The following is a 15733-nucleotide window of genomic DNA, read 5'->3' on the forward strand; positions in this document are numbered from 1 at the left end:
GCGTAGAATTCTTTCTCTTGATGGCTGCACTCCTCGTTCAGCTGGAGGCTTCAATGGGTGGTTGTATTAGAACATGCACTGAAGCGCCTGGCGAACACAATCTACCTTATACGCAGTCGCAGTTATTGTAATACTGTAGCGCAAAATGTTCCGAACGCGAGCAAACTCGTTGTATATACAGCGGACAGGCTTTGCCAACCAAGGTAGATCACGCATAAGTCAACGTTGAGGAAAAGGTCGGAACATGTTTTCAGCAGGAAGAGCGCCAAATGTGGCTACTATATTAGAATTCATACATGGTAAGAGCGGAGGAATGCACAAGCTGATGATGTTTGCCACATAAACAAACGGTGGTAGTCTACCGTGGAAATTGGAAGGTGATGAGAACAGTGCGCGCAGAAGAGTGGCGGAGATATCAGAGCGGCGCCTGCAATCCGGATGCCACAGTTCTCCTGAAGTGGTAGCGTGCGAGCCTTTTCTACTTAGTGGCGCTGTGCGGCGCTTGTGAGGGGGTCATACAGCAGCAGCTCCTTCAAGTGGGGTGGCTTTGGTGAAATATGTTTTGGACGTAGTGTCATTCAAAGGCGAATGAAAGTTAATTGCTACGCACTCCAGCCTGTTCGACCTCTCAATGTCCTGTCTATTTTTTAGGTGGCGGGCACCTCGGCTGACTCACCAGTAAGTGCTTTTCTCACACGCTTGTGGCCCGCTCGAGTAAGTCTTGGGGTGGATGTCGGACGGGGCTTGAAGCTCTTTCTTATGACACACACACGTTAGCGTCACACCAAGCTCAGTATGCTTAGAAAATTCGGTGTGTTCGCCGTTTATATATAAGAGGCGTCGGTTACAGCAAAATATAGCTGTACCCACGTGACATCTTATGTCTCGAAGCTAAGTGGCTTCGCGCTCAAACCGGCCATCATCGCCCGATGAACACAACGTATGTTCACTGAGATATTTACCTCCGGACTAGCGGGTTCATTGGCTGTAATTGTACCGAAGACGACGTCAAGGCAAGTTAAACGTGTACGAGTAGGAAAACGGGATGTGTTCAGTCCAATACATTAACGGCAATATAGTCGGATGGACAGATAACAGCTGAGCTACTAATGTCAAGCATTAGCTTAGCCGTTGTAGTTTCGCTCTTTTTCTTAAAATGAAGAGTACCTATAAAACACTCCTCAAGGATGAACTCTCTTCTGAGAGTGCTAAAGGTCCTGGATGAACTGACGGACAGTGGGATGATTCTATTCAGAGCGTTTGCTCTATACTTCTTTTTACACAAACATCAAGGCCAATGGATGATGTAGTTGTGACTTTGAACACTCACACTGTGCTGCATACATTGTTGTATTCATCGTTATGTTCAGGCACGAGAGCACTATGATATTGCCGCAGCCGATCACGCCTCGTGTAGAACTGCAACACATTCTCGCGCTGTGGATTGAAAATAGTCCGTCTCCATGAAGTTCCGTTTGCGCCGCTCCTTCATTTAACCTAGGTAAATACACTATACACATATGCCACCTCTCGCTAAAGGAAGAGACCGCAGCCGTTGCGCTGCCGAGACCATCGAACAACGAGAAGCCAGACTACGCTGTTGCCTAGAAGCGTATCGATGGCTAACACTCGTGAAACTTTGCTCAAGAATAGTTGAACCTCTACAATATTTTGCTTTATTTAGAACTTCAGCTTTCTTTAGGTCCAGAAATGTATGCTGGACATTTGTACTAAGCCATAATGAGCCCGATTCTGCTTTTAGGTTGCTGTAAGGTTAGCAGATATATATGTATAGTTCACTCAAAGTTCTGACAGTCATTTGCATTAAAGATCGAGCGCAGCTCATCTAGCGAGACTAGTAGAATAGAAGAAGCTGGCTATGCGCCCAAGGCTGTCGTGTCGATTGCACAAACCGCGGTGATGAATTAAAAATCAAAGGCAGTTTATGCCTAAGACAGCAAAAAAGCGTGACAAACCAGCGCCTCCTGCTCAATACGAATTCATAAAATATAACGCAACCTGAATAAGTATAAGAAAAATAGGAGGTGTGCAAGATGGTCTTCCAAGATTATATACAAAATGAGTGATGCCGCCTCGCGAACTCTTGACCGAACCTAAATAGAAAAGGCAATCCTTGCGCCATCGAAGACGACTAGCATTTCGAAGAAATCACTCTGGCTATTGCTTACTTCATTTCATTGCAGCGCATGAATATGCAAGCCTGCCTGACAGGCCAAACCGGACGACGCCCGTCTGAGAAAAGTAAAAAAAAAAGAAGGAAGGAACCGACATTAACAAAGCAACACATTTCTAGCGTTGAGTGGTTCACTTTCGTAGCAGCGGATATGCTCGCCTAAATCTAAGGATTACTGAAAGCCACAAAATCTGAAGCAGGTAGCGCTCGGAACGTAACGCAGCGCAACGATGCTCTAATAGTAAAAAATGACGAGCGGGAAAGCGCATCAACCATTTTTCAGCTGGAAAAAAAGCATACCTTTTCTTTCCTGTACGCCGTGAGTGTTTGGTGTTCGTGCGTGGTAACTAATGTTTGGATTGTTTGATTTTATCACTGTATCCTGTTTTATTCCCATATAGCCCCCTAGCACCCGTTTAAATTCTCTGATTGTCTCTCATTTCTTTCCCAGTTTTGCCTGCGTTTTTTTGCTTTGCTGGGCTTTGCGTTAGCATTTGTGAAATCTTTTCAGCCTTTTCATCTCATCTCTTGTAAATTTATGCTTTAGCTCTGAATGAGGCCTTTCTCGTGCGCGCTTTTTGGTCACATTACTTCTATTATAAATCTTATAAATCGCGATAATATACCCAGCAATGCCGGTTTTTATTTTATTTTATTTTATTTTATTTTATTTTATTTTATTTTATTTTATTTTATTTTATTTTATTTTTTGCAGTGAAGTAAAGGCGGCGAAGGCGGAGCGTCTGTAAGAGTCATTCTGAGACATATTTCCGCCGAACCACGGTACGCATGACAGGTTTCCTTCACCTGCATTAATTTATTCCGTTGCTGGAAGAGCTGCTGCCGCTGCTTAGAAATGCCTTGCACATTCGTTACTTTAAAAAAATGAGGGAGAGGGGGACACTCATGGACACTCTTCCTTGACGCGACATCGTTCAGGGCTTCCGTTTGCCGGCTCTCCTTTCCGATCCTCTTTCGCGTGCACGGCCTTTGCCGCTCGACTGAATACTAATTCCGTCCTCTGTTATTCGACACATACTCTTTAGCATGCAGCCGTGTGCGAAAGGCCAGCCGACATAGATGTAAATCCCCGCTTAAGTAAGCCGAAGGAACGTGCCTGCGTACCTGGTTCAGAATGCAAAGGTCCTGATTCTGACCTTACTCTCCCATCTGAAACGGAATACTCAAGTTGGCAGCTCCTGCATGGTGTATGTGAACCCCATTTACCATGCCAGCCACCAACTATGACCTATCACAGCCATGCCAATGATTTTTCGTTCGCAACGCTGACGCTGATCTTTCTGGAGAATGGCTCTATTAACTCTGTCGCGTTCAAATGTTTTCTTATCAATAAAGTCTAGCCGTTGTGCAGTAGCAGAAAAAAATTCCAGACGATTACGTTACTTTCAGATGCAAAATTTGAGCGCAGCTCGTCAGCTGTTTCAGCTTGTGGTTAGATTGGTTCAAAGAATTCGACCAAGACATATATGTGCAATTACAGACTTTTTTTACACACATATGCCTTCTTGAAGAAACACTCCGCTGACAGTTCTTGATTGTCCTGAAGGAAGCTTTGGGATTGGAGAAATAGATGGATATATTCTCGGCTTGCTGCACTAATGCCTGGTTCTCAAAGACGATGTCTATGCAAGTAGAGAATAAACTATTTATAATATAAGGCGGTTCGCAGTGGCGAACGGCGGCGGCTATGCGTTTCGGCTTGGGCGTGCGGGAGAAATGGCGCCATAGCGCACGCAGCTAGAACAGCGCGCTTCCCCGGCTGCGGAGCTGTTTACGAAGGGCAGCGGCGACGGCGCGAAACGCAGGAATGGGCGCCAAAGAGCTGCACTTTAAAAATCTGCATAAACTCTCAAACTGCTTAGACGTATGAATGCGAAAACATATTTCCGTTGTTTTGCGAAGTACTTAGCAGTTTTGGATCGCATAACAACTATATGTTTCATGACTACTTATAACGACTTTACAAACTATGAAAGCTACATTACGTGACCCTGTTAAGTGCTGACTTATGCTACGGCCTACCAATCCGCGCCTGGTTAAGTCATCTGCCGTCTGCCTGCCAGTGGAATGCTAGCGGGGAGGACTGTGATATATATGCTGGTAAAGGGGGCAGGAGTGACGTTGATATAGATAGAGTCTCCCTTTAACCAAACCATCCGAATGCGCCTGCGAGGCCCAGCAGTAGGATTTCGGGCTCGGGATCTGAGAATCCCGATGATTCGACTTCAAAATCTCAAATTTGCTGCTCAACTTGGCAGCTCTTGCTAATAAGGGACAAGCGTATCGCAGCGTACCGATGCGAACGCCAGTGAACAGTGTCATCTCCGAACGGCTCCACCTAAATCAATGATCAGGCAGGCCAACCTACTATCCCGCTTAGTTATGGGGGTTTATTCCACCTGCACGTCAAAGAAGCTAGTACTGTCTGCGCTTGTGCGTTTTCTAGTTCACTCTGGGACGCCATTGTGAAAGAAACATGCTCAGAGAAGGCGCTCGATATTCAGCGAATGATAATTTCGCGCTGTTCTCTTCAGAACATTGATTTTTTTTCTTATTTTTTTTTTTTTGTTGTGAATATATATGCGCGTGTTATAAGAAGCGAAAAAATACAAGGCTACTTTCGAACAAATCTGCGGCATGATTGTGCTTGCATTTTCATGTCTTCATAGGACTTCCACATGCTTCTTTCCACTGTCCACCTGCGCATGATCGCACTTTTTCATTTCCGCTGATCTTCATTAACTTTGGGGCTAGGGCTGTGAGCCAAAGGTCGCCCGTAGACTATGCTCACTAACATAGTGTGACGCACTCGTTCGGCCATGTGCCTCGACGTGGTGGCGCAGGGCTTAGGGCACTCGACTGCTGTGCCCAAGGGTGCGGGATCAAATGAGGGCGTTTTTTGACGAAGGCGTAAAGCAAGGTGCACGTATGCTGTACAATGTCAGTGCACGTTAAAGAACCTCAGGTGGTCGAACTCTTCGGAGCCCTCCACTACGGCGCGTCTTTCATAGCCAGAGTCGCTTTGGGACGTTGAACCCCACAAACCAAACCTTCATCCAGCCAAGCTTTTCCTCAAGGTCACCTTCTGTGTGATCGGCGCCCGGCGCGGCCAGTTGCCATAGCAACTGTAACGTCCGCCGTTGTAATGCTAAACCGAAAAGTGTCAAAAGGAGCCATTCGATTCCGAAGATGTGACCAAGGGTCAACAGAACTGGTGGGAAAATGCGAGGAGGAAAATGGTACGAGCTGCTGAACACCAGAATAAAGGGCTGGGGAGGTGGAGACGGATCGTAATTGAAAGCGTGTTAAACTTTCTGTTCGACCGGAACGTCGCACTGCTTTCGTACGACCATTGGTTTCACCATGCTTAAACCTTCCTAAGTTTTTTTCTTTTTTTTTCATTTCGGTAAATTACGAAAACACATTTCGTGATTTCGCCGCACGGGAATGAACCCAGGTGGTTTTATTTAGAGAACGTTACGTTTAATATACACGTGCGCTTGTGTGACAATCGCGAGTCGAGGAGCATATCGTGATTCAGAAAATGGTGCTTATCGGCTGTTTTTTTTTTTTTTGTTGACATCGCTCACATTGAAAATGGCGAAGGTGAACTAGCGGTGACATTGTAATGAATTATAGCAAAACTGATATTGCAAAAAATACTGTGAAGCGTTTCATGGCCCTACACATATTATCTCCCCTCTCACTTCCGTTAAAATATTTTCTAGTACAGTTCCCAAACTTTTTTTCTGTGTCATTCGTAGGAAACTAAGGGTAACGTGAAGAGTCTACAGAAACACTAAAATTACAACGCCTGTGCAAAGTTAGAATTCTACAAGAATTGCGCTCATCATCATTCACACCATACAAGAAAGAAGTTTCTTTTACAAGCGAAATTTCTACCAAATTTTCGCTTATAACGAACTCATACTGAGTGAGATTAAGAGCGCATATGTGGAACTTAGGGAAAAGTACGGCTTTTCTTCTTATGTTTTTTTTTCTATCACTCGCCGTGTTTTCTTGTATTTTTATGATTTGGTATACGTGGCGCTAAAGGAATATTTGGGTCGGATGGGAGGAAAGCTCGCCAAGAGACACTTGAAATTAGCGTTAGCGTTGTGCTGTGAGAGCAGTTTGTGTTGACATGAGACTCCAGACAACCTGTATTTATAAGCCTACGTTGGGCCATAGCTGTAACTTTGCCACATTGCTGGCACCTCAACCTGTAATGAATTGCTATACTTAAGGAACGCGGACTTTGGTAGCTCACCTGAGCATCTTCAAAAAACAGCAACGGCAGTAACATGAAAGGAATCGTGACCATGAGAATCTTTCTCCAATATCCAAGCATATGAAGCACTATCCGTTTTCCAGTCACCATGGTTGCACTGCAAGTCCGGGAGTGATCTGCAGCGGAGACTCGCAGAGGCACACAACGTGACTAGCTTTGTGAAGCGCTCCGTAGGTAGAGCGAATTCATAATGCTATGCAGGCAGCGTAAAGACTATTTTGCGTGCCGGCGACGCCCTTCTAAGACGGAAGACGAAATTATCTCCTTGCACGAGTGGTTGGCAACGTGCCAGGCACCTTCACAACTTTTTCGCGGAGCTGCAATTGAGTGTTCGTTTGTCTTTTAAGGTTGCATGCCTTGTGCAACTCCACTGTGCAATGGCTCATGCGACACGTGTCACTTTGTCGCCACTTCCTGCAGTCTGTTCCATGAATGGAGGTATAACGTGAAAAGGTGTCCTTGTTTGTGCGTATTTATGGTAGAAGGGTGCGAAACAAGACGAAGATCGCAGGTAAGACATCACAACACCGGCGCTCACTCGAAACTGAATGGTTTAATTCGGGAACAGCAGCATTAAGATCGCAAGGAAACAAAGAAAAGAAGGCAGAAAGTGAATGATGCCACACCAAGGGTGCTAATCAAGACGGGATGACACGCACATGACCAAAAGCTTAATGATAATCAATACAAATCGGCGTAAGGAAAGAAAGGTATAAGGCAAAACAGGTATCACTAAGAAAATCGATATCGGGGTTTGCTATGGTGACTGAAGGATTGCATACATAAGTGTAAATTGATTTTGTGGTGTAATTCGCTCCTGCTCTAATTTGGCTGACCACTGCTCGCATTGTAAACGATTAGGAAACGTAAGAAATGAGCGCCAAAATTTGAGTACAGCATTGTTCTTTTTACGCACGCATTTCAACTCACGCGCAAGTTCAAGGATGCGTGTTACATCATAAAATCAATTGACACATGCATCAGCAGCCCTGCAGTCACCGTAATAAGCACTGAAATCATTTTTCTTGATGACACCTGATTTTGCCTCGTTCTTTTCTTTTCTTGCGCGTATGTTGTATCGCTTTGCTTTCAGCTTTTGGTCATATTCATGTCACCCAGTCTTGATTAGTGCCCATGGTGTGGCATCATTCACTTTTTTTTATTTATAACGGTGCTCTTTTCTGTTTTCTTTTCTTGCGTTTTTTTTTTTTTTCATTACGTCTTTATTTCTGCTTATGGTAGGCGTTTACATTGCGGCAAAACTAAGTTGCTTCATGGATGTAGGGGTGGGGGAGCGGTTAAGGGTGGGGGTGAGGGTATGGGTGGGGGTGGGGGTTGGGATAGATATGAGGGACCGGTGTCCACTTCTTCCTCGAGGTAGAGTCGTCCCGAGGTCGGCTCCGCGAAGTAATGGCCTGGTCCTTCTTCTTCCTTGAAGCAAGAAAGAAAAGTTCGCCAGAGCCGGGTTGCGTCTGATAGCCCGATGTGCGATGGGGGATCGACCCATGCCTGCAGGGTTGCAGGTCGAAGCCCGCCCAGAGACTTGAGTGCTCTCTCCCGTACTGCGTCAAAAGTAGGGCAGCTCCACAGGAGATAATGCCGCTGTTCCGAATTAAACCATTCAGAAGCGAGTGAGAACTTGAGTAGTGTTGTCTAATATTTATCTGTTTTATATTTTATCTGTCACCGAATATTTATCTGTTTTAGGTTGTCATTGCACCCGCCGCTGCTGGTGGTGGACGACGGCTGTTGTTGCGGCGCGCGTCTTTCTCTCCATCTTCTTTTTCCTTTCCTCTCTATTTTCTCTTCTGTCTGCACGAGGCAGCAAAGGTGCCCCGCCGGGGTGGTGCAGTGGTAAGACGCCCGACTACTGTGCCGGAGTACCCGGGTTCGAACCCGACCTCGGCGGCTGCGTTTCGATGGGGGCGAAACGAAGAGGCGTCCGTGTGCTGTGCGATGTCAGCGCACGTTAAAGATCCCCAGGTGGTCGAATTACTCCGTAGCCCTCCACTACGGCTCCTCTTTCTCTCTTTCCACTTTCACTCCTATCTTCCTCCCTTCCCTTACGGCGCGGTTGCGGTGTCCACAGAAATCAAGTGAGACAGTTACCGCGCCTTTCCCTTCCTATAAATAAATCAGTGGCTCAGCTACAGAGCCAGTAGCAGGCCCGTGCATTTTCTTTTCCTTCTTCCTACCGCCACAGCAACAACAACAGTGACATCGCACAGCACACGGACGCCTCTTTGTTTCGCCTCCATCGAAGCGCAGCCGCTGAGGTCGGGTTCGAACCCGGGTACTCCGGCACAGTAGTCTGGCGTTTTACCACTGCACCACCCCGGCGGCGTATTTGGGTTTGCTCGGTACGGTGGCTCCGCAAGGGACAAAACGACAGAAGAGACGAAGAAAACGGGCTGTTCCGACTAGCATCTACCACCCCCAGGAGCCAAGCAGCCTAGCGATTAGCGGCGCATGCTTTTTCAGTGGGCGTCTCGTTGGACGCAGCACTAGCTTGAGAGAGCCTATAATACAATTACTACTACTACTACTACTACAACCACTACTACTACTACTACTACTACTAAATAATAATAATAATAATAATAATAATAATAATAATAATAATAATAATAATAATAATAATAATAATAATAATAATAATAATAATAATAATAATAATAATATACAGTAATATTTTTCTGCTAATTATTATTATTAATATTATTATTATCATTAGTAGTAGTAGTAGTATAGAGGAAGACTCGTTTCACGAAGTTGGCACTAAATTGTTAGTTAACGGCCGAATGAACTGGCTAAATATTATCTTCGCAGTTTTAATTATTAATGATAACATTAATTGGTTCACAGGAAGGGAAAGGCGCAGTATCTGTCACACTTGTGTCTGTGGACACCAAGGGATGAAGGTGTCCACAGACACGCGTGTGACAGATACTGCGCCTTTCCCTTCCTGTGAACCAATTAATATTATTATCATTAATAATTAAAACTGCGAAGATAATATTTAGCCAGTTAATTTGGCCGTTACCTAAAGACAATTCAGGGCCAACTAGGTAAACGAGTCTTCCTCTATACTACTACTACTACTACTACTACTACTACTACTACTACTACTACTACTACTACTACTACTACTACTACTACTACTACTACTACTACTACTACTACTACTAATAATAATAATAATAATAATCAATCAATCAATCAATCAATCAATCAATCAATCAATCAATCAATCAATCAATCTTTATTTAATGTGCGCAGGAACAACCATGTGGTCTTTGTGCTGCAGCACAAAAAAAATGAAAAAGCACAAACATGTTTACACACACAGAGAGAACACAAAAAAAAGAAATAAATAATACATGAAATGAAACTGAGACGAAAAGTATCACGGAAATTAAGCAAACAATGAGTATCATCACTTATATACACAGTGAGAGAATTTTTTAGCACACCAGGAAATAAAAAAAAAAAAAAGAACGGTAGGTAGAAGAGGAAAAAAAAAAAACAGATGACTGACATTGATTATAGTAATATAGAAATATACATAAAATAAACAACCATTCCAGGCGCAACAAGTGCATGGTACTTAAAACACAGGCTAGAAATACAGAATAATACAATAAAGAAGTAAAATTGAACAAGGGACAGTAAGATTCGAATATAAAGTTTAAAGTTGAAATATAAGCAAGAAACGGATAAAAAGTAGTTCAAGATACAGACAGCATTGAACAGGAGAAAAAGCAAAAAGTGAAGTAAATACAATTTAAGGCTAGAAAGTGGGAGTTATATGTGATAAAGTACTATTTAGAATACAACGCTACGAACATCCAATGTAAATGAACAGAGCGAGTTTTGGAAGATGTCAAGGTGAGGACAAAAAGAGTTAAATAACCACTGCATCCTGTCCAGAGGGGAGTGGGAATGAAGAGGAGAAACCTGAAATGGTCTGAATTCCCTCATGCTCTTTCGCGGAACGCGCAGTAGGATGTACTCTAAGAGCTGAGGGCACATAATGTGGCCATGAAGGAGTTTGTACAGAAATATGATATCAAGTCTGATACGACGGCAGTGAAGGGAAGGAAGATTCAGTTGGGCGCTCCTGGTGGAGCGAGAGGGGGAAGTTGCAAAAGGAAAGCGATAATGAAATATCCGTAAAAATTTTTTTTGTACTCTGTCAACCTTGTCCAAGTTCGATTTGCAAGTGCCATTCCAAACAACCGACGCATACTCCAAGACCGGGAGGCATATGGACAGGTACAGTTTTAGGAACGGAAGTGGAGTATGGAACTCTCTCGAAAGTCTGCAAACGAATCCGAGTGTGCGCATAGCCCGCTGAGCAATGCGTTTAGTGTGAGAGGAGAAGCTGAGGGTGCGGTCAAAAAGTACACCAAGGTCATTAATTTCATCAACCCTATCCAACAGCACAGAATTGACAGAATAATGGTAGAGAAAGCTATGTGTTTTACGAGTAAAGGACACAACCCTAGTTTTGGAAGAATTGAGGGTAAGTCGATTCATCGCACACCAATCAGAAAAAGCAGATATGTCCGATTGCAACAACACGCAATCTTGAAAAGAATGTATTACCTTGAATATTTTTATATCATCAGCATAAAGAAGAAACGAGGAGTTCTTTATCGCCGAGGAAACATCATTAATAAAAACGGAGAAGAGAAGCGGGCCTAGTACTGAACCTTGAGGAACTCCACTCGTTGCAGGGTAAACGAAAGAAGTCTGTCCATTGACACTGACAAAGCAGAAGCGATCAAGGAGATAGTTGCGTAGGAGGGCTACGAGTGAGACTTCAACGCCAGAGAGTAGAAGTTTTTCAAGAAGTAGTGAGTGAGTAACAACGTCGAAAGCTTTGCTCATATCACAGTACACAGTGTCAACCTGACCCCTCTGAAGGACTGCTGCAGAGGCATACGTCATAAACGTGACTAGGTTGGTGGAAGTAGAGCGACCCGACATGAAGCCATGTTGATTCGGTACTATGATATGTTTGAGATGGAAGGAAAGTACGCTGTGCAAAGCTAATTCGAAAAGCTTAGAGGTTGCACATAGAAGAGAAATCGGACGATAATTGGAAACATCAGTTTTGTTTCCAGACTTGAAGACAGGAAACACGCGTGCCATTTTCCACACGCGAGGAAAGGCAGCATTTTTTAAACAGTTATTAAATATGGCAGTCAGTACTGGTACGAAGATATAACTGAAGGCTTTTATTATGGCAGCTGGAATGCCATCAGGTCCAGGAGACAAAGATGGTCTCAGACGCTTAAGACTCTCAGTTATCAACTCCTCGTCAAAGAGAATGGAATTAGATAGTGCACCAGATGGGAGGCAAACGGAATCACAATGTGGATGTTTGTAAACGGAGGAAAAATGTTGTGCAAAACTGTCGGCAACATCCCGAATTTCCGAACCCTGAGAGTCAACTAAGCTGATACTTAAATCTGATTTAATGGAACGCTTGCGAACGTAACGCCAGAACTGACTAGGACGATTTGAGGCATACCTCTCTAAAGACTCAAGATAGGAGTCGTAGTCCCGCTTGTATAAGCGTTTGCAAAGAGAACGCACACGGCGAAACTCATCTGCCCAATTGTGAAACCCAGGGCGTTTCGCTTTACGATGGGCCCGTTCCTAGAGCTTTAACGCCGTTATTAGTTCCCTTGAAAACCAGGAAGGGAACTTCCTACGCGTAGGAGTATGCAAAGGTATGTACCGACGCATACCATCAAGAACTATTTCTGTAAAGCGACTGACTTGTCCATCTGAATCATTAATGTCATTTAAAAGGGACCAGTCGACGGAAGAGAAGAAATTGAAAAGACCGACATAATCACCACGTGCATACGCGAAACGGGGCGAATTCCCCACCCGATCTGAGTTAGTAGAAGGTGAGGCAGAGACAGCAGTAGTAACTAGAAGCGGAGGGTGAAATTTGTCAGTGGTATGTCCGAACTCGAGACTCGAACACTTTCAAAATTCGATAGACAGATGTCAAGAATATTACCGCAACAGTTTTCAATGAAATTGTGTTGCTGCAAAGAGTTAAAGGCTATGAAATCAAGTAGAGAGTTACACTTACTTAGTATGTAATGATTGTTGTGAGAAGAAATAAGTGAGTTCCAGTTGATACCAGGAGTATTAAAATCACCTAAAATAAGAAGTTTGTGTTTGCTATGACGGGTTATAACATGTTCGATTGAGAGCAGAACATCATCATAGGCTGAAGGAGGTAGATTCGGAGGAATGTAGAAAGCTGCAAGTAAAAGTTTTTCATGTCGATTTAAAGTGAGCTCGAGCCACACACATTCTTCAACAGTTTCCAGATCGGAACGTCGAACACACTTCACAAAACTGTCAATAGCAATGAGCACTCCACCTCCTCTTGATTTGGGACCTGTTTCAGGGCGGTCGCTACGAAAAACAGAGTAATTATTTGGAAAGAAATCATTGGAAGGAATATCACTTGACAGCCAGGTTTCGGTAACCACAACAGCGGTATAACAAGAGGACAAGACGCTAGAAAAAAATTCTGATCCCTTAGTCCGAAGACCTCGGGCGTTTTGATAATAGATATCCAAATTATGGGCCACTGCAATTTTGCGTCAGTTCAGAGGGATGAAGCATATCGTCGTAAAGCTTCCCACGAAAGTCCTTGTATATGCAACCCATCGGCCACATCGAAGGCTCAACAAGCTTACTGTAGGATTCTTCATCAACTTCAATATGGAAGGACGAGTAGGAGTCGTACCTTGTTTTCAGCTGCCGGCAGGAAATGGGAGTAATATTCACTGATTTTAGATGGTTGGTAAGGTCTACCGATGTAGTATCGGGACTGAGTTTAGAGACGAAAATAGTCTTCGGATGCTTCTTTTGGTAAATGGCAACGTTCAGGACAGATGAGCTCGATGCGCCAGTAATGGCTCGACTTCGGTGCTTCTTCATCTCACTGGGTAAGTCAACCGCACGGCGAGGAGCAGAGGCAGAAGATGAACAGGGAATATCTCCAGGAGTCATCCCTCGATGAAGAGCGGCGGAGTAGTCCACAGATGGCTGCTCCTCACGGGTAGGATTGCCCACGGAGACAACGAGAGGACGCTCGACGAGAGGACGCTCACACTGCGAAGCAGCGCACCGCACAAGCTCCTGGCGTAGGCCGCGAACATCGGCACGTAAAGAGGCGATAACCTCGGCTTGTTGTACGAAAGCCCGCGAGTTCTCTACACGAAGGCGCTCGTTCTCTTCCCGTAGCTGGGCAACCTCATCGCTCAGAAAAGAGATTCCCTCAAGCGCGTCGAGGAGGAGAGCCCGTAGCGAGGCAAACTCACCGCCATGTTCGCCGGTCGCGGCTGAAGGGGGAAAACCGGTCGGGTGGCTGGGCAGGAGCGGGGCACCAGGGACTCTAGCACCACCGTCGCTAAGACTAACACCGTCAGACGACGACGACGCACACAAATTACACAAGAATGGCCGAGAGCCGGACTTCAGAAGTTGCAGCTCGTCATCCGCCCAGGTGACGCACTTCGTGTGAACACGTTTCGCACAGTCGGCACATCGTAAAAACTGCTGCTTGCCAAAAAACGGGCGGGAGCACAGCGCACATGCGTCCTTACTGGGCGCCATTAATAATAATAATAATAATAATAATAATAATAATAATAATAATAATAATAATAATAATAATAATAATAATAATAATAATAATAATAATAATAATAACAGTAGTAGTAGTAGTAGTAGTAGTAGTAGTAGTAGTAGTATAGGCTTTCTCGAGCTAGTGCCGCGTCCAACATGACGCCCATTGAAAAAGCATGCGCCGCTAATCGCTAGGCTGCTCGGCTCCTGGGGGCGGTAGATGCTAGTCGGAACAGCCCGCTTTCTTCGTCTCTTCTGTTGTTTTGTCCCTTGCGGAGCCACCGTACCGAGCAAACCCAAATACGCACCCCGGCGGGGCCCCTTTTCTTACGGCTTGATTCAGGTTTCCGCATAAAAGTTTGACAGAAAGCTCACCTTTTCTTTCCTGTAAACAAGTTTGAAAGGCCGCTGACGCCCGCTGTACTGTGTCTGCTTCTATATGCTGTGTGGCGCGTCGTTCGAGGAAACGCCAACTGAAAGGCGCCAACTGGATCGGACGCCAGGCGGGGTATAGTGGGACAGGACGCCGGACGTGAGTATGAGGCATTAAAGGCTTTTGCCGTAACAAAAGGCATAAGATGATAAATTATTCCACATGTGCAAATTCAGCAGTAATAGTAATAATTTTTTTACATTTTTACACGCGGTTGTGGTTTTGTGGTTTGGGGGGTTTAACGTCCCAAAGCGACTCAGGCTATGAAAGACGCCGGAGTGAAGGACTCTGGAAATTTCGACCACCTGGGGTTCTTTAGCGTGCACTGACATCGCACAGCACACGGGCGCCTTGCTTTTCGCCTCCATCGAAAAGCGGCCGCCGAGGCCGGCATCCGAGAAAGCCCCGGCCTTGCTGGCAAAATCTCTACTAGGGCACGCGATATGCCGTGTGCAGCAGTAACACTCAGGTTTTCATATTACTCCACTGCAGGTCCTGCAGTGCTTTCGGAATTTTTAGAGCGCAGCTCTTTGGCGCCCGTAAGTGGGTTCCGCGCCGTCGTCGTCGTTGTCCCTCGTAACCAGCTCCACCTTCACTCCCACCTTCCTTCCTTCCTTCCATTACGGCGCGGTTCAGGGGTACACAGAGACAATATTGACAGATACTGCGCCTTTCCATTCCTGTGAACCAATTATAAAAGGCACGCTTCGGAGCTCAAGTGGAAGACGTGACCACACATGGTACACGCTGCAAAGATAATTCGTGAACAATGCGAGCGCTCACACCGAACTGCAGGGTAACACGTGGAGTAATCGAGAATTCACATGCTCACAGAGAAAAGCATCATACTTTTATGTAGTTTGCGTATATACAGCTGGTTCACCACGGTTAAAAAAAAAACACCTTCGGTTTTTAAAAAAATATCTCGAATGGCATCGCTTCAGCATTAAGCTCTTTGACGCCCGTTCCTGGGTTTCGCGTCGTCGGCGCCGTTGCCCTCGTAACCGGTTGTCTGTGATTGTACATAAATGTCTTGCTCGAACCGTCTTGTTAGAATTATGTGCCTCAATCTATCGAAAAGATGATGAGCTGCGCTCAAATTTTGCATTAGGAAGAATCGTAATCG

At 45.0% G+C, this 15733-nt stretch overlaps 1 protein-coding gene across 1 annotated transcript in view; it reads right to left on the reverse strand.

Moving 5' to 3' along the window:
• The window catches only part of LOC146175623 (Na(+)/dicarboxylate cotransporter 3-like), a 35067-nt gene extending 28378 nt beyond the window's left edge, over positions 1 to 6689 (reverse strand). Inside the window, exon 1 of the mRNA XM_084580815.1 lies at positions 6486 to 6689. Within this exon, the coding sequence (XP_084436941.1) occupies positions 6486 to 6596 (111 nt within the window). The 5' untranslated portion in view covers positions 6597 to 6689. The remainder of the gene's footprint in view (positions 1 to 6485) is intronic.
• Between the last annotated feature and the right edge of the window lie 9044 nt (positions 6690 to 15733).

Source organism: Amblyomma maculatum, chromosome 10 (assembly GCF_055883805.1).
Source record: "Amblyomma maculatum isolate TAMU_Amacu chromosome 10, ASM5588380v1, whole genome shotgun sequence".
In the NCBI taxonomy this organism is placed as follows: Eukaryota; Metazoa; Arthropoda; class Arachnida; order Ixodida; family Ixodidae; genus Amblyomma; species Amblyomma maculatum.